The sequence below is a fragment of the Hydra viridissima genome, unplaced genomic scaffold, assembly GCF_058129835.1.
Source record: "Hydra viridissima isolate aposymbiotic clone 2 unplaced genomic scaffold, HvirCarnegie_v1 scaffold_2, whole genome shotgun sequence".
In the NCBI taxonomy this organism is placed as follows: Eukaryota; Metazoa; Cnidaria; class Hydrozoa; order Anthoathecata; family Hydridae; genus Hydra; species Hydra viridissima.
The window spans coordinates 21,746,098-21,765,000 of NW_028324301.1; the positions used below are offsets into that span (position 1 = coordinate 21,746,098).

Below are 18,903 nucleotides of genomic sequence, written 5' to 3' on the forward strand. Positions count from 1 at the left end.
AATTAAAACACTTGCGAGAATCCGTTGAAGAGCTTTTCTGTCATCGTTGTTTCGTTAAAAAAACAAACACGAAACTCTGAGAATACGTTGATTCGATATATAACTTCGGGATGAGTAAGAATTAACTACATAGTTATAAATAAAGAATTTGCAAAAGTAAAGAATTAAAACAAATTGCTGTCTCATAAAAATATCGTACTCATAGAATACTTATACGAATTTGTTTTGTTTAGATCTTTGAGTAATTGGAATGCTTCTTTATTAAATAAAACAGAGAACCTAGCTCCTATAAGGTACCAAATCTAAATAATACAATAGTGAGATGATGGTGACATTTCTTGGCACCTAGCAATTATAGTTTTACGTAATTGCATAACGAACATGAATACGAACTTAAGCACCAAATCCTACTTAATGAATTATTTAGATAGCATCTATATGTAGAACATCACTTGTTCGTTTATTTGAATGCTTCAAAATTGATTTTATTAGAGTCAAGTTTTCTTGAAAAATGACTTTTTTTTCTAAGTAGAGCGTTTTTATCGCTTTAAAAAAGAATAATTTTTTTGCAGTGGCTCTGTAAATAATTGAGATGCTTAACAATTAATTAATTGTCAACAATATTTGACAAATGATTTTGCTAACTTTGAAGTGTTAGTAACTTGGCTGTAATTTTAGTTTTGCTATATTCTTCCTATATCCAATTTTTTGCTATATACAACTTTAGTTTTTGCTATATCCTTGCTGGTATTTATGGACTGTTCTTTGGAATTTTCAGACTATACCTATTCATTTTCATTCTCTGATTCTAAAGTTGAGGTTGTAATTGTTTTTGTTGAAGCTTTCATTAGTAACATTTTCATTTTTTTATTAATTCACATTTATTCTTTTACAAACAGAAAACAAACTTCTATGAAACAAATTTTATTTAGTTTTGATAGTTACATCCTATACATAACTAACATTTTTCTCTTTACACTGACGGACTCTTTCTAAGGCGTAAATCGTCACCTGTCGTTACGTTTCTTGCCTTATTCATGATGGCCTTCAACAGCTGAATGATTTGAAAATTATCATGATATACTCTATCTTTCAAATATCCCCATAATAAGAAGACTGGAGCAATTAAGCCAGATGAGCGTGGCGACCAAGTAGTTTCGCCAAATTATTCCTCTTCCAAAATCTTCCTCAGTAATGGTTAGTATATTTTCTGCCTCATCTTTAAAGAGGTAAAATCGAAAACTATGCCCGTAGTTACACCACACCAAACAATTAGTTTTAAAGGAATGCAGATTATATAGGTGGACTATTCTTGGATTTTCTGTCCCCCAGAATTGCATACTTTGTTAACAAACCCGTTTTGGTAGAGATGGGTCTCGTCATACTTAAGGAAGTTGTGAACGAAATCAGCTTTTTGCCAAATAAATTCTTGGATGTGGATAGTATACGCTAATAAATTTTAATAACCTGCTAGCTTTAGTTCCTGCACTAGCTGTATATGGATAAACGCTGTTATATGGATAAATGTGGCATTCCTTGAATCTTCAGAGCGAGGTTCGGGACATCTAAAACAGCTGGGACCACCTTCAAGTTGACATAGAAGACTCTTCTTCAATGCCTCGACGTATACACTAATGTTGCTTTGTAATCTTCCTAAACGTGGCCTCTCAGCACTTGGTAAATCACTCACAGACACCTGAATTTGAGATCGCCGGAATAAACAAAGTATAGTTTGTTTATATGGCATTAACCGCTGCTATAGCTTCGTCTCAAGGATGGGAACCCACCGAAAAAAATTCCCAGCAGGCACACAACGTTGATATAACGTTGAAACAACGTCGAAACCCTAAAATCTACTACATATCAACGTTGAAATAACGTTGTGTGCCTGCTGGGTTGCTTTTAAAATATAATACAAATTTACTCAGTTACATAATTTATCATATGCTTTAATATATATTTTTATAATTTATATTATATAATTATATTATAATTTGTATTATGAAATTTATTCATGATGGCTCCGTCACAAAACATTTGATTCCTGGTATAAAAATATAGACCCAAAAACGAGGCTCCTACGTAATGGCTACAAACGTTTTCTAAGCTTTTACTTTTAAAAAGTGACAAAATCTGCTGATTGTGCATCTTTTCCTCGTATTGGTCATCCTAGATTTTTGCCAAAGTATTCACTTCATCAAATAAAAAAAAAGGTTGATCCACTTAAAATAGATAATGATTAATACTACTGCAGTTATTTCATACGTTAGCTCACCAAGATGTTTTTAAAAAAACACTAATTTTTGTGAATCATAAACCTCAACTTCGCATTTGGAAAGTTGACTCAATATATTCCGCTAACGGGTTGAAGAACCACAAATTACGATACCACAGACAATTTGTAAAATTTTGCAAAATACACAATCAGTGCATCGTTCACATCATGTCTTACTATCCAACGTAAATGTTATTTTTATAAACATCTTTTAAGTTCTTCATACCATTCTTTTTTTCTTATATTTAAAAAACCCATTTTAAAAAAGTATTTTAAAAAGCTTTATTCTTTTTCAAAAGTGTTCATTAAGGTGATGGTAGATGTTATCCAATAACATAAAATGAATTGAATATCAAATTAAAAAACGACTTTGCATAAATTAAGACAGAGTAATGCCTGATAACGGAAATTGATTGTTAAAATGAGGATTACTACAAAAAGGGAACCTTCGTTTATTTCAACCGTAAATATTTAATTTAATGAAAAATTAATGTACAATAGTTAAAAATATCGCGTTATAGGAGAGTTGTATACAAAAAAATATTTAATTTTTCTTCATCCCTAAAGAAAAAACATTTTAAGATGTCGAGGTTCTGGACAGACGCTAACTCCTCTTATCGCCTATTCTTCCACAGGTTAATATCAACTCATTGTTCGAACTTGATTCGAGTTGATCGTCTTACTATGATAAGTTTCTATGTAAGTAAGGAACAACCTTTTGCTGTACCAAAATTCGATAACTTGATGGGTAAACCCGACAATTCAACTGGTAAATCGCAAGAACAAGTTGTTTGGAATGCAATCAACAATTATAATCTCGATGCCCTCGAATACAAGTCGAAATGGAACGTCTATATGCCTTTGAATAAAAAATTAACAGAGAATTAAAAGGTTCTCTCGTACCACCATCGCATCTAACTCAAACGGACCAACTCACAACAAGTCGAAACATTCTATCTTCAGTATGTTAAGAAACATTTGGAGAAACTTTATTTCGTTTCGGCGTTTAATCCACCAACGAAGTGGTAAAAGGGCATTTAGGAATTATGAAGTCAAGCTGCTGGTGCACTTGTCATGAGCAAAACTAAATGAGATTATCCTAAGAGATTACTTCTAAGATTATTTTCATCTTGGTTTGATATAAAATGTTTATTTCACAATTTAAATACATTTTGGTTTTGTTTTACTTAAATTTAAAAACCCGCGAATCGGGATCGATTTTATTCGTTCCCGGCAAAAGCCTGCCAGGAACAAAAATTAAACTTGAATCAGATTCAAAATATTTTGGACACATTCGTTTGATTCTTTCGATATTCTATCGTTCGATCCCACTTTGAAATAAATTATTGCTCTTGCTTAGCGTACAAACACGTCATACCGACGCGTACAAACACGTCATACCGATGCTGTTACGCTCTTGAACAAATTTTTTTTGAAATTGCTAAAAGTTTTTCGATGATTTATTATATAAAGGTTAAGAAGTGTTTTTTTTTTTCAGTTTGTAGCTTTAATTTGTATTGCTTTTTGTACCATACACAAAAAAATAAAAGTTCATATGTTTCAAAAAATCTTATTTCATGTTAAATGCTGATTTATGATTATCAAGTATCAAGTATCTGGTATCTTAGGACAAATTAAATTTATTCACTTTTAGCGAAAAACTGTGTTGTTTTCGTATCCTATCTTCTTTTCTTTATTCATTTTTATGAAGCTAAATCTTTTTCTAGTTTTGATTCAATTGTAAAAACTCAAATGAAAATAAAAACGAATGGTCGAGTATTTAGGTTACATTTAGGTTTGAGCACGTTGTTACTTCTACAAGTATTGTTCATATATTAGTCATTCAGGTTTTGATTACTTTGTCGCAATTCCCTTCAGTTAAAACACAGAATAACTTTTCTGATCAATTCTAAAAAACTTATAATACCATATCGTCATCGTTAAGACACGTTTTGTTGATAATACAAGTATCAATAATACTAAAAATAATAATACTAAAAATAATGATACTAAAAATAATATTATGATGATGATGATGATGATGATGATCATGATGATGATGATGATCATGATGATCATGATCATCATCATCATCATCATCATCATCATCATCATCATCATCATCATCATCATCATCATTATCATCATCATCATTATCATAAGGATAATAATAACAACAACAACAAAATATAGCTTTTCAGTTAAAAAATTAAGTTGACTTCGTTGGTTTCAATTTTGTTGAAGAAACTCAAAGAAAAAAAGAAGATAGCCGATATAAATACATTTGAGAGGGTGTTAAAACTTTTCTTAAAATGAAAAAAATGAATGTATAAAGACTGACAAGAATGAAAGCTAGAACAAACTTTGTATTTAAATAGGACTTATTAGAAAAATCCTTATCAGTTTTCATTCTTGTCAGTCTTTATGTATTCATTTTTTTAAATTGAGATTTTTTTTTTTTAAAACGCTATTAAATTCATTAACATCGACTATTTTTCTTTTTTTCTTCGAATTTCTCCAACAAAATTTTGACAGACTTTTTGTCATTGTCATTGCTGTTTATTTGACTGGAACCACTCAGATCCCAGTCGGTGTATATATATACACCCACACACAACTACACAAGTCCATACACTTCCATACACACAAACCCTCACACACGCAGGTGGAGTATCACGTAATATATATATATATATATATATATATATATATATATATATATATATATATATATATATATATATATATATATATATATATGTATGTATGTATATATATATACATGTATTGCGTAATACTCTACCGCAACTTTTCCTTTTGATTTATTATTTATATTTGATACTTGCTTTATTATTTTTTCCTTACATGCACTGAAAGTCAAACAACTAGGTTTATTTTTAAAAAAACGTCATCGAATTTTTTTGGCACTTAAACATAAACCGCGTGGCTGCAGATTGGATTTCTGGGTTCTTGTCTTTTTTTTTTAACAAGAAATTTTTTTTTCCATAAAAACCTGTTTTGAAGAGTAATTTTTAAAAATTAAAGTAAATCCTTTTCTTAAGTTACATAAATAACAGAATGACCAACTAACAGAAAACTCAACCACTGGTGGCGATTGCTCAAATGATTTGATTGGACATGCAAAATCGTCGTTTCATGACGTCACATGTATAAAAAAACTAAAACAGTCAGATAGATTTTTATAAAAAATGTAAATTTTAACCCATAATGCAATTATTTGACATCTACAAGGAATGAGTATTCACTTCTCACATATCTCAATATTTCTATAACGAGCTTATGTGGTTTTACGTAACGGTCGCGTGAGTCATAAACTAGGAGAAAAAAAGTTACGGTGTTCTGAATAATTAATGCATTCCATATTATTGTTCACATAACAAAACGTTTAAATATAACGCAAAGCTAATTCTATTGATGAATAAGCGAGATATTTGTCTATTTTAATGAATGAGCGAGATATTTGTCTATTTCGTCTTTTTGTTGCGGTGAGTAAGAAACAGTTACGTCATTAAATAATTTATTTCGCGGATAAGTCATAGTTAACATATTTGAAATATATTCCGTAGGGTTTCATAAATCAAGTGCCTCTGATAACTAACTTGAGTATTTCTTCATTGGAAATGGTTTTTTAATTCTTGCAATAAATTTTATTTGTACGGTTAATAAAAATTATATTGTGGACATTTAATATTTACATTTAATTAGAAGCACGAGTTTAATCAAGAGCGTTGTAACACGTTTACAACATTTTTGGCTTAACGTGAAAAATGTTGTGGTTTCTCGTGTTTTATTTTCTAAATTTAAATCGTTAAGTTTAGTTTGTCATTTAACACTGTTTATATTTACGTTACGTAAACCAAAACATATATAAGACAAAATATACATGCATTTATTTTTTTTTACAACGTTTTTTAAAAGTAGTATTTTTTAAAAGTAGTATTGTAAACCTGAATTCTTGTATTAATGTTTAGCAATCCCAAAAAAGTTTAAATTAGAAAACGCTCCGCAACATTGGCGCTTGCGGTATGCGTCCTAAGGCACCTACTTCATTAGAAATATTTGATTCGTGCGGTTGTTTGCCGTCTACTTCCAAGAAGAAGCGCTCGTTAAAAAGAAGAAAAGGTAATTTTTCTTTTTTTCTTTTTTCTTTTTTCCCTAAGATCAGCACTGAATTTTAAAAACATAAATTTTTATCTGTTCATTTTTATTTTATTTGTCAAAAAACAGAAATTTAAAAAGGAAAAAACCGCCAAAAAAATAGTCTGAGACATTTTAAATCAAATTAAAACAAAACACAATTAAATTGGCTTATCTAAAAAAAAACGATGCTAGTTTTTAACAACCGTCCGCCAATTTACCAAAACAAGTTTTTAGGAGTATGTCCTACGATGAATTTAAGATAAGTTGAACAATTGAGTTGGGTTAAATTTTTATCGTAAGTTATTCAACTTTTGTGATTTTTTTCATTAATGACATTAGTTTCTTCGCAAATTACTTTGTAAAAATTTAACATATTAAAATCGGTTGATATCTTGTTTGTTTAAATATAACGCTGAGATTAACTAAAAACGATTTAAACTCTTCATTTCACGTTTAAGATCGTGAAATGCAAAATTACATTGAAAGGTTGATTTTGTTCGTTCTTGTTGTTGCTTTTCGTAGTGGTAGCAGTGGTGCAATGTAGCACATTTGTTGTTCTGGTAAAAACAGGAAAAATAAAAAGTTGAATTGAACTTGTTTGGCGTCTGTTAGCGCATGTATTTGCAATGACTTTGAAAAAATAATGCGTCATATAAAAAAAACACATTTTAATTGGATCAGTCCATTCTTGAAACGTGAGTCACAATCTGGCAGGGATTTATGTAACTCCATTATTGTATGCACCATTAATTTGTATTTTAATAACGGCTTTTTTTGTACAATCTTTTGACAACTCGCCAATCTTTAAAATTTATTAACTTCCCATAAGTATTTAAACAAAACAAAAAATTCGGAGGGATTGATCATAAACTGAGTGAATAATAAAATTCAATTTTAAATTTATTTTCTGTCTGCTAATGCTTCTTTGTTGATTTAACTAAAGGAAAAAAAAAAAAAAAAAAAAAAAACAATATTCACTAAAAAAAAAAACTACGATAAAAAATATTAGTAAAAAATGTATATATAAATAATTTTCCATGCCACTTAAACTAAAAAATATAAATCCAATTGCAAATTGCATAAAACATTTTTTTGAAGCATTTTAAAATTTTTGCACAAGTCGATGGCTGAGCTTAAACTCCAATTTTCAAAGTTTTTGTTGAGTTTTAAATTAAATTTTATAATTACACATTTTCAGAAAATACTCCAAAACTTGAACGGGAGCAAGGTGGAAGTAATATCTGAGATGAAGTGTTTACACAAACTAAACTCCTTTTCAGTGTTCATTTTTACATTCCATCATAAAATATTGATTTCTATCTCGCCTCGCCAATTCAGACTTAAGGAAAAGTATTTAGTGTAATCGCAGCTCAATTTAAATTTAAAGAGTATTTGATATTGACGTCATTATTTTAAAAGTAATCTGTTATCATTTTATGTAAATTTTTGAAATTTTGATTGAAAATTTCAGTATTTTAAACCAACCTTACTCGGACTAATCTCACATTAAATTTTTAGTCTCTAATTAATAAAGGAGCATAAAGCAGTGGTAATATACACCACCTTTCATTTTGTATCAAAATTAGTAACTCGTTCCATTTCTTATCATTACTTTTCATATTTTTATTTTCGCATTGATTATTTACCCTACACGGTGAAATGAGAAATTAGTGCTCACCCCTCCGATCTTTAAAAAAAGCACCAGAAGTTTGAAAGAAGCGTTTTTTTGGATGCAGTTTTTAACGCTTCAAGATTTAACTATTGTTGTCGATTCAAAATTTAACAAGTTTTTTATTCTTTAAGACCTTTTTTTTTACCTTTTGATTGACCATTGAATTAAACTTTTTTTTTTGTCTCTGCTGTTTCTAAAACAAAATATTCTTTCATATGTTTTCAATATTTATATATTTCATATTTCAATATTTCATATCAGTTCTTTATTTATATTTTATAAAATGCATGTTTTATATGAAAGTCTTTTTGTTTGACATCTGTGCTTTTAAAATATAAATTTAAAAAAAATATTTTTGGTGAACTAAATAAACGCCTAAAACTATTTAATATTCTAATCTTACTGACCGAACACTAATTTATAATATATTTATGATAAATCTTTTGTTTTTCTGACGCTTTTAACTCAGTTTGTACTTATTTAAAATTACCTGAATTTTTTTTACACGCTTTGCATTATCTTCATCTTTATCTTCAACCTCGCTATCCTTAACAATGACGTCATTATCATCTCCCTTATTATCGTAAAAGGTTTCTCGGCAACCTTTAAATTCAACCTTGGATTTGGAGGTTGTTGAGAAACCTTTTTATGTATGTGATGTATGTTTGCTAAATTTAGGAGCTTTTGCTTCGTTTCCTTTCAAACTTGCAAAAGCAAATGATCCATGGATAAACGGATGCTCTTTGTTGTCTTTATCTACTCCGTGCGCTTCTAGCAGTAATTGTCCGCCTACCAAAGTATTACCATTCCTTTACCTTGGATGCGAAGAAGATGCACAGTCGGAAGATCTTTTACGCACGTGTAAGGTAAAATACGTACTAAATGCAAGCTTAACCGCTGCAGATACACCTCATTGTACCTCTGGACATTATCTAAGGATCCCTATTTCTGATTCATCAAATGAAAACATCATGGAATGGTTTCAAACAGCTTTTGACTTTATAGGTGACATAGAGTAATTTTTTTTAACTGACCGATTTTCAATTTGATAAACCTCAGTTTGCTTTATTTTGAAAACATTTATTTCACAATCAATTTAGTATTTAGATTCTTATTCTGGAAATTTAAAATTGTATTAAATGATGAAAATTTTTTTTAGACAAAGTGAGAGAGAGCGATGACAATCTTCTCCTCCACTGTGTAGGAGGAGTTTCTCGTTCCGCAGCTATCGCAATTGCATACATCATGAGGCATATGTCGTTATCATTAGATAATGCTTATCGGTAAAAAAAAATTAAATTAAGCTTTTAAATTAATACTTCCCATCATTCCTTTAAAAATACAATCAGTTTTTCAAAGGTTGTTGATGATTGATATTGATGTGCTAAAAGAAGTATCGATTTATTTCAAGAATAAACTAGCCAACCACTTTACACAAATCCAAAAAATATATCCTTTATTATTCTAAACTATTTTCAAAGTTTTGGAACAGGTTTTAAATGAGTTATGTTTAAAAAGGTCTTTAGATTGAGGTTTTTGAAATCTTTTTTTTGCACTAGTTACGTTAAAGAAAAGAGACCCACAATCTCACCTAACTTGAACTTCATGGGTCAGCTGATGCAGTACGAGGAGATTTTGCAACAAGAAACGGACTTAATATATTCACCTTTATCAGAAGTTAATATGGAAGGATTGAGCATTACAAAAACAGACCAAAATTTGTCGCCAGCATTTCCGTCTCCCGAAGCTGCTTTAGACGCATTATCCTTACCTGGGGTTGTGCCGTCAAATGGATTTTTTTTTCTTAGTGAAAAAGAACTGAACAAGGATTGTGATTTCAGATCCAATATTGGAAGCAATAACTATTCAATGACTCAGAGACCAACTTTAGATTTTAGGTGATAAAACCTTATTAGGTGACTTTATGAAATGAAAAAAAAAAACAAACATATTTGATCATTTTCAATTAAATCAACGCCACCATCCAACATTAAGGTTTATGAACTTTTTGGATGAAAGTAAACACGAAAGAATAAAAAAAACAACTTTGTTATACATAAAATTTTAAGTTATGCCTGTCTTGCATACATATGCATAATTTAAGTATAATTTTCTATACGTTTATGTATATTTTTTTGCATTTAAAATGCTTGTAAATATAGGCTCATCAAATGTTTACTAAAAAAACGTTAATTTCTCTTTTGTTATGTTTTATTTTTGAAACCTTGGACTTAACCCTGCTTAGTAGCTTAATAAACTATTGTATTGTTTATATTAGCGTCATGTTATAAGGAAACGGCAATTTATGACGCATACCAAAACAATTTCGTTAGAAAAATAAAAAGTAAATGAAGATATTTTCCGCACTTAAGAATTTTTTCCCACACTTATGAATTTTTTTTACTTCAGATCTTAATGATAAGTATAAACCATGTATTTCAATGAATCAATTTTTTAACTGTTTTTAATTTTTTACAAAATTTAAAAGATAAGAAACTTCTTGAATCGGCGAAAAATAAATCGTCAAGAAAAGTGCGCTTTTTTCCTCATATTAATTTACAGAATGTTAAGATGGTAACTTCATTACACACACATATATGTGTGTGTGTGTGTGTGTGTGTGTGTGTGTGTGTGTGTGTGTGTGTGTGTGTGTGTGTGTGTGTGTGTGTGTAACGGGTGGCAAAAAAGAAATTGGAAAGCAAATTTAATGTTACATAAAAAAAAAAGCAATTCTATTTAGAAATTTACATTTAAAATTTATAAGAAAAAAAAAATCTATATTTTCAAGTCACAAAAAAAAATTATTCGACACCATAACGATAAATGTGGTCGAATCTTTTCTTCCCGCTCTCAGCATGCTTTTGTAAATCCATTTTATTTGATACTCGAAACTATTTTATTTTTCAAACTCTCAAGATCTATGGCTTTCTCTCACACACTTTTCAAATAGTCGTGCACAAACCTTCAAATAGTCGTGCCTGAGACAAATGATCTGGATTTATATTTTTTTAAAGTTAATGTTTCGGCTTTTGCCGAGCTAAGTGAGAACTCGCCCAGCCAAAGCACGTAGCTTCGGGTAGAATAGTACTTTATATTAAAAGGCTCTAAAAAATTTTTATGCAACATTCTAAGTAGATATACGAGACTACATTCTAAGTAAATATACAGAATACGAGATTCCCTTGGGCGAAATGCATATGTACACAGGTAACCCTTTTTTCAAACTTCGTCTTAAAGTTAAATTTAACATTATTTATTACATCGTTTTTATCATTGGAGTAAAAATGATGATTTGACAAGAATAAGACAGCATAAAGTAAGGTTCGTCATCAAGAACGAAATTGAGATCTCGATAATACTCAAGAAGTTTCCTACACTTTAGTCGGGCTCCTCTTTTCTGTAGAGTTCGGATGACGAAGGTTTTAAAGAAGAAAAGTTGGTATAATGTTGTTATATTTTTTTAGCACAGATGTATTGATGGGTGCAACCAAATAATCTAGAGCTGCGTCTTTGGGAACAACCGGAACGTTGTTTGAATTTTTTTTTTCTATCGGTCTACCGCTTCTAGGTGTCCTCTTAAGATTACCATTTTCTCTTAGAATCTTAATCCAACAAAACAGATCTTTCATTTTATCCCATTGCTACAAAATGGTCATAGTTTGCTTGTTAGAAAAATGAGGATTGATGTGATAAAACATACAAGTCACTTTTAATGTTATCGAACAAAAATAGATTTTTTTTTCATTAAACTTTTGTAAAGTAAAGTTTTTCAGTAAAGTTTTTTTTCAGTAAAATTTTGTAAAATTAAATTTTTAACAAAAAAAATTTAACAACGATGGTTAAAAAATTACTTTGCACAAATAAATCCTTATTATAGTACAAACTAAAAGTCAGGTCTATTTAAAATTTAAAATTAAAATCACTTAAAGTTTTACGCAATCGGGATCTTCAGATGTTATAAACACTAAAAAACGTACTGACGAAAAATATACAAAAAAAAAAGTGCTACGGAGTGTCTTCTATGATGACATTAAAGTTTTTTTACTAGAAATTTATTTTCATGGTGGTACTTTGACGTTAACTCGTTTCGTTTATTAAGTTCATGTGCGACGTAATAATGTGGTATTTTTCCGTCAAGCACAAATTACAAGATTTACCACCGGGTTTAAACAGTTCTGCTTGATCAAGAATATTCCACGTAAGGAATAAACTCTTTACCGTTCTTTTTACAATCCCATACTAATTTCGAAAGTTCAGTGGAGTTAGTCTTACTTTCATAAAGAAAATAATTTTTATATTTGTACCGTCTATCTTTGAAAGTTTTCTCAGTTCGTCCGACGTAATAATGTTCCTTTTCTTGTTGATGAACATGTATGTTGCAAATATAAATAAGGTTTTTACTCCAAAGTATTTTTTTTGTATTTTTTTTTTTTTTTTGTCGAGACGTTTTTTACGGTTCATAACATCTAAAGATCGCTTTTGCGTAAAACTTTTAGTAATGTTAAAGAAACCTTTTTTTAAAAGTAATTTTTGTTTATTTTGAATTGTCAAAAAGTATAAAAATTAAGTTTACTTCATCACGGTGTCAATGGTAGATTCCAACTGTATCAGCTTATTTTTGAACTTCCTGCATCTAATATTGATGTATCACTGCCAATTTTCTATCAAAAAGAGAATAAAAAAGCATTCGAAACCTGCAAACACTATCTTTAATTAATTTAATTTTAATGACCCAAACGATTCCGTAAACTTCTAAGACAGAAGTAACTCCATCATATTCAGCAGCACTAATGGTTCTGAAAGCTTTTAAACTTTCAGCATTTATTTTTTCCTTTTAGGTAGTTGGACCTCTTCAAATGTCAGAACCAAAAAAAAAAAGCCGCCAACTATAAAAAGGAATCAAACAGATTGTCGTACTAGATATAAATTTGGGCTAAGGGTTAAGGGTCTGCGTATCGTTTCGTTTCCGTATCGTTATCATTCTGATATGATATTGACAAAAAAAAAAATGTAATCGGAATGATTACGACAAAATATCGGTAAGAAAATTTTAACCGGTATTGAGTTACGAATCTCGGTATATACCGGAACTCTTGTCGTTCCGATGATACTTTTTTTCTAATACCATATCGGAATGATAACGATACGGAAATGAAACGATACGCAGACGCTTACTAAGGGTGAGTGGAGTTTTATGGCACAAGGACACAGATAGTATCTATATAAAAAACATAAACATGATATAAGTTTAAACTGAAAGTTTTGGGATTTTTTTGGAGAAGATTTAAAGTAAAAAGAAGGTCCCTTTTAGTTCCTCTGGATGCCGGCTATTGTAGACTGTTAAGTGTTGGGTTTTAAAAACAAGTTACCAGGCTCAAACTTTGAGAAACAATTTTTATTAAAAGTAAAACTGCGCTCTTTTATAAATTTAAAAAATCTTTATTTTACTTTTTTTTAAATGGGTTTTGAATCGGAAAATCGAGCTTTGGATGTGAGTATGGGACCTCGAAAGCTTTAAAACCAGATTGCGGTTTTTATTTTCCGTGAGAGTAAAAACCTGCGAATTAGACTTGGAACATGAGGTAAAACAAGACAAAAAATTTTAAATGGCAACTTTAATGCTAAAACTTCGATAAATTTTCGTATTTTAACTCTTCACACCCCTGTCAGCTTTCCATAGTAATTTATTTAAAAGGTTTGCAAAATAATGAGCTTGCTAAAGGCACAGGGAAGATAGAACAAAAAAGTTAAAGAAATACCAGAATAGAATCAATTAAAAGATGCCATTTTTTTCCAGATGATCAGATCATTGCCGAAAATCAAAAGCCAAAATCAATCAGAGGTGTGTAACAAAGCTAAATCAGCAATGAAACTTTGATACATACGTAACTTATTATGGCCACCTCAAGCTTTTCTTAAAAACTGTAAATTTTAAACACTTGTTCGCAATTTTTCGATTAAAAGTCATCAAAACTTTAAAAAATGGGGTTTCTTGTGATAAACAAAGCGTTACTTACTTTGATAATATGATCTGTTAAGTAATAATTACAAAGTTTAGTCGATCATATTAACATTTTGTTACTCATCCTTTTGCCTTAATGATAACTTTTACCCTTTTTGGCTTTCAATACAATTTTCAATCCTTTTTTAGAGATTTTTGTTTTAGCTACAGTGAGGTTGATGATTTTCTTGATCAAAACAACTTTGTATGTAATATACTCTTTTGATGTTTCCTTCTTAAGCAACTTTCAAACGTTCTCTATTGTATTCAGGTCCGGGGAGCTTCATGACCTTTCTAACAATGAAATATTCCATTCAAAACAAATTTTTTATTTGATTTTAGTCGTAAAGCATGATGGTCCATTTTGCATAAAGATTTTTTTTTTTTTTCACCTGAACAAAACCACTCCCGTTTGGGGCAACAACTTTTTGTTCAAGGACATCTTTATATTGCACTTGATTCACGATTCCTTTAACAACATATATTCTTCTCACACCTTTTTTTCAGAAACATCGAAAAAATTGGATTTTTCTCTTCGCATATTAAGGTTTATTTTACATTACTTAAAAAACATTTTCATCACTTAAGCGCATAAGAGATTTTCAATTCATTAGTTTATTTGAAAGTTAAATAAAAATCTTTCCAAATATGGTTTTTATCGATTTCCAATCATCTTCACTTAAACTTTTGTTGAACAGTTCACTAAGACATGTTAGTTTCAGATTGTTCGAGTTTGTAAGTAATTGCATCATTGGATGCTTGTCGTTTTTTGAGTTTGCTTGTTTAAAATTTTGGCTCAAAAATTTAAACTTTTTTTATGAAACGTATTTAGGGGGAGGGGGGGCAAAAAGATTTAACTTTTCCCTGACAATCAAAAAATCTTTGCAATTTAAAACAGTTCGCGTTGCTTAATTAACGAACTTTTTAACAGGTTACAAAAATACTCCAAACGGGAAATTTTTTTTTTGAATCTGTAGAAAAGTTCCGAATTAGTTCAATAACTGTTTGATTGAGCTGATTAGGTAAATTAGTGACAAGTTCTATCAACTGCACAGCACGATCTAAAAGTTGCTGTACTATCGAGTGATCCATTAATGGTCCAGTAAGATTCATGGAGAACGCAAATTTATTGATTACATATGACAGCTTTTATTCATTTCTTTTTTCATACTTTTTTGTTTATTGCCTCAAATATGAAACTTTCTACTATTGCGTCATTACGTCGACGGGGAGAACTATTGCTTTTTTGGACTTACCTTTTTTTTAAAGGGGTCTGGAGTAGGTTTATTTAAGAAAGAGAATAATATATCTTAGTTTGCATTCACTTCTTTACCCTCTGCTCTTCTTCTATGACTTGTTCATATACAAGATGCGTAAGAAGTAATAAGTCAATAAATTTAGAGTAGACATCTTAAATGCTACAGGCAAACTTTAAGGTTTATGTGGTATTCCTGTTTCAGATTAATTAGTTTGATGTAAATTTTCATTTTCCTAACTACTTGGATATAAAATTGAAGATTTAAAACTTGTATGAATAGTGCAAATAGTGAAGTAAAGTTTTAATTATATAACTTTTGCTACTTATATTCAAACAGCACTTTACAAAAGATAACTGTCGACTCTAACATCGATGGCAAATTTTTTACCACTTATCAAAGACAACAGTATTTTTCTTAGGGTTTATTAGATTTTTAGTGGGAGTTCACTGAGAACCTCTTTTGTAGCAACAATTGAACTACATTTGTATTGCAACAGAAATATTAGTAAGAAGTAGTAAACAAGATGAGTGGGATGATATTACAATTTTATATTAAAACTTAAATAAAAAGAGTAGGAACTTAACAATTAAAAGATTACTTAAATAAAAAGATAATGACATTGAAACGTCACTGACACACAATCGGCTAGTTGAAAAGAATTTGAACGCCGGAACAGGATATGTTATAATGAAAAAGTTCATACAATTTAACAAGCTCTTTGAACTACATAAAGTGGGAAGGTAATATCAAATTTTCCTCAGGAAACATTTTTTAGGTTAACAAAATTCTAAAAAAAAAAACTTCTTCGTAGTAAAAACAATTATTAGCCTACTTTTAAATGCATTCTTTTCTAAAAAGATAAAAGACTACAAAAGTGACGACACTTTTGTAAACAATCTTTTTTGCTTTGTTTGGATAAATTCACTGATTCAGCATTTTAAATAATTTAGTCATTCAAAAATTATGCAAACTTTTTTTAAAAACTTTTATCTAAGTTAGCTTGCGTATGTTTTGCTACCCTTTTCTCTCCTCCACCCACTCCCCCCGCTGCATATTGAACAGGGGTTCAGTATGCAACGATTACTTTGGTGCTTTATTGCAATCGAGACCAAAATGTATGAATTGGGAAGCCTCAAAAGTTGAAGTCAACAAAATATTCTTATAATGATAATTCTGTACGTGAGTAGTAGCTATTTTAAAAAATTAGGACAATAGGCACAACGTTATTTTGATTAAAATACTGAAAAAGCTGTTTATACATTTGGAAAAAATTCCCAATGAAAAGAAAACAATAAAAAAAAAAGCAACAAACATGGCATCAAGAGCAACAACATGCATCAAGAGTTTACACTTTGCATCTTTTAAAAACCAAAATAGTCTTTGGATGTTCTCTTAACAAAAGCTTCTAATTTTTTACTGGATACTTTCCTTCCTTCACCAACTCATCACGCCGCTTGAGTATCTTTTGAAGACGTGAGTTCTAAATTAAGACGGAGAAAGCTATATATTGTAAGTAAACACAATTCCACATTAAAAGGTTTTAGATTTAAAAACCTTGTGAACATTCTATTAGTTTAGCAAATATTGCAGGTTATAAATGAAAATAAACAATTGCATACATCATGAAATAAAATATTTGTATCAAATCTCTTTTGAGTTAGCTATTGTAAATTGGAGACTCTTTAGGTTACTCTGTTGGAGGTGGAAAATGATTTCTCTATGACAAAAGATTGTGTTGAAACTTAATCATTAAGATGAAGTTCCCCTTTGAAAATCCTAAAAAATCCAATTCATTAAATTTTTTAACATTTACCAAACTGGTAGATATTAAAGAAAAGGTTTTAATCACCCAACTGTTTGAAGTTTGTACCATGATTTTAACTTTGACTGACAGGACATTGAATGTACTTTATTCCATTGGTCCAAACAACATAAACTTTGACTCATCACATTACAGGACAATGGCCCAATCTTTTGATATCAGATAAAAACAATATTTTATCAACTCAAGTTGAGTAATGCAATTCTTACAAAAAACCTAGGGTTCTTGGTATTCCAAATATCATGAAGAACATGTTGAAAATCAGTATCTTGTTTCAAAAATACAACATGATTAATTTTATTTTGTATATATCACTAAAATTTCTACAATAAACCAACTTGCTTTCTAAGACTCCAAATTGAGCTTCCTACTTTAAAAAACCACATTCTTTTCTCTGGCAAATTTCATTTTAGTGCAGTTTGAAATAGTTTAAATAATAAAGGTTTTAAATAGTTTGAATAAAAAAGAGCATTTAAAACTTGCCTTTATCTTAGCTTTTTTTTTTTAAATTCACAAAAATTTGATAAGAAATTTATTTCATTTATTTATCTTCATAGAGATTTGAAAATAATTAATGCTTTTAGTAAAATTTAATGATTTTGTTAAAATATAAATGGACAGAGGGGTACTATTCAAAAAGTTTTTAAGCAATATAAATCAACCCAAAATATTTATTGTTAAACAAATAACTATCATAACAAAGTTACAACAGAACTATACTAATCATTTAATACTATAGAGCTTTGGTTCCTTAGCAAAAGTTCTTTAAGTGTGTAAACTTTAAAAAAATAAATCTACATAAGAGAAATTATCATATTTAAGCCACAAAAATGTTGTATCATTTTGTTTCATAAATTTAACATAGACATTGATTGATAACAGAAATTTCAACATCACCAATAAACCATTTTCTATCATAAAAAGCAACAATAAAACTTCCTGGGATGACATTAACTAAGAAAAGTTTTGATTACTCTTTAACCCAAAGACACACAGAAGGGAGAGGGTCAAGAGAAGTTTCTTCCCTTGATGTATAAAATATAGGGGCCTCACAAAATAAGTTAAGAATGCATTTTTTCCCAATAGGAAGTTGTCTTTTTACTCATTGTAATTTAACTGAATTTTTTTTAGGATTGTGACAATTTTTTAAATTATGAAAAGAGCATGTTTCTTCTGAAAAAATATCTGAACTGCATATGTAAAAGGACAGAAATCTTTAGTGAGATTGATATTTTTGAAAATATGATTCTGTAAATTAAAATGATCTAAAATAATCATCAGTTATATCTGGTGTGACCATAAAAAAAAAGACTCTCAGGGAATTTTATCAAGCTTAGCAGCAAAGAATTATCATATCTCAAAATCATTTAAATAAAGAATGTTTATCAAGTTCTTGTTTTATTGATAATAAAAAAATACACACTTTTAAATTTTAAAAACTTTTCAAAAAATTTTAAAAATTTTAGATAAATGTTTCATGCATTACTTTTTTGCAGAAGATTGTCAAATGTGAGTGTTTACCACCAATTTTCTTAAAAGTAATTACAAATGGATGTAGACATCCTTTTTTCTTCTATTTGAGTAAATTACTTGATTAGAAAAAAAAAATACCTTTAAACATTTTATCCTTTATAATAAATCTTCAGAATGAAAGTGGAATTCTTAGGGTCTAGCTGGAATTTTTAAGATTGCCTTTTCAAATATACACAATTT

At 29.4% G+C, this 18,903-nt stretch overlaps 4 protein-coding genes across 4 annotated transcripts in view; 1 reads left to right on the forward strand and 3 right to left on the reverse strand.

The window, feature by feature from the left end:
- LOC149892434 (uncharacterized) overlaps positions 1 to 18,903 on the reverse strand; it is a 335,617-nt gene that overhangs the window by 297,385 nt on the left and 19,329 nt on the right. The window lies entirely within an intron of this gene.
- LOC145190968 (mitochondrial carnitine/acylcarnitine carrier protein-like) overlaps positions 1 to 18,903 on the reverse strand; it is a 176,862-nt gene that overhangs the window by 138,636 nt on the left and 19,323 nt on the right. The gene's annotated exons all lie outside the window — the stretch shown is intronic.
- LOC145190049 (dual specificity protein phosphatase 16-like) lies at positions 6,208 to 10,310 on the forward strand. The gene is made up of 4 exons (XM_080066806.2): positions 6,208 to 6,418; positions 8,787 to 9,113; positions 9,268 to 9,391; positions 9,668 to 10,310. Exons 1-4 carry the CDS (start codon positions 6,322 to 6,324, stop codon positions 10,008 to 10,010), a joined length of 891 nt encoding a protein of 296 aa, XP_079922932.2. The 5' UTR covers positions 6,208 to 6,321; the 3' UTR covers positions 10,011 to 10,310.
- The window catches only part of LOC149892446 (NADH dehydrogenase [ubiquinone] iron-sulfur protein 5-like), a 21,554-nt gene continuing 19,332 nt past the window's right edge, over positions 16,682 to 18,903 (reverse strand). Inside the window, exon 3 of the mRNA XM_090077389.1 lies at positions 16,682 to 16,848. Within this exon, the coding sequence (XP_089933515.1) occupies positions 16,774 to 16,848 (75 nt within the window). The 3' untranslated portion in view covers positions 16,682 to 16,773. The remainder of the gene's footprint in view (positions 16,849 to 18,903) is intronic.

Excerpts from the sequence above, each read along its gene's own strand:
- LOC145190049 (XM_080066806.2), top strand. The coding sequence starts at position 6,322 with ATGCGTCCTAAGGCACCTACTTCATTAGAAATATTTGATTCGTGCGGT. Across the intron at positions 6,419-8,786 it reads CTCGTTAAAAAGAAGAAAAG|GAGCTTTTGCTTCGTTTCCT; the intron begins GTAATTTTTCTT and ends TGCTAAATTTAG. Across the intron at positions 9,392-9,667 it reads TCATTAGATAATGCTTATCG|TTACGTTAAAGAAAAGAGAC; the intron begins GTAAAAAAAAAT and ends TTTTTGCACTAG.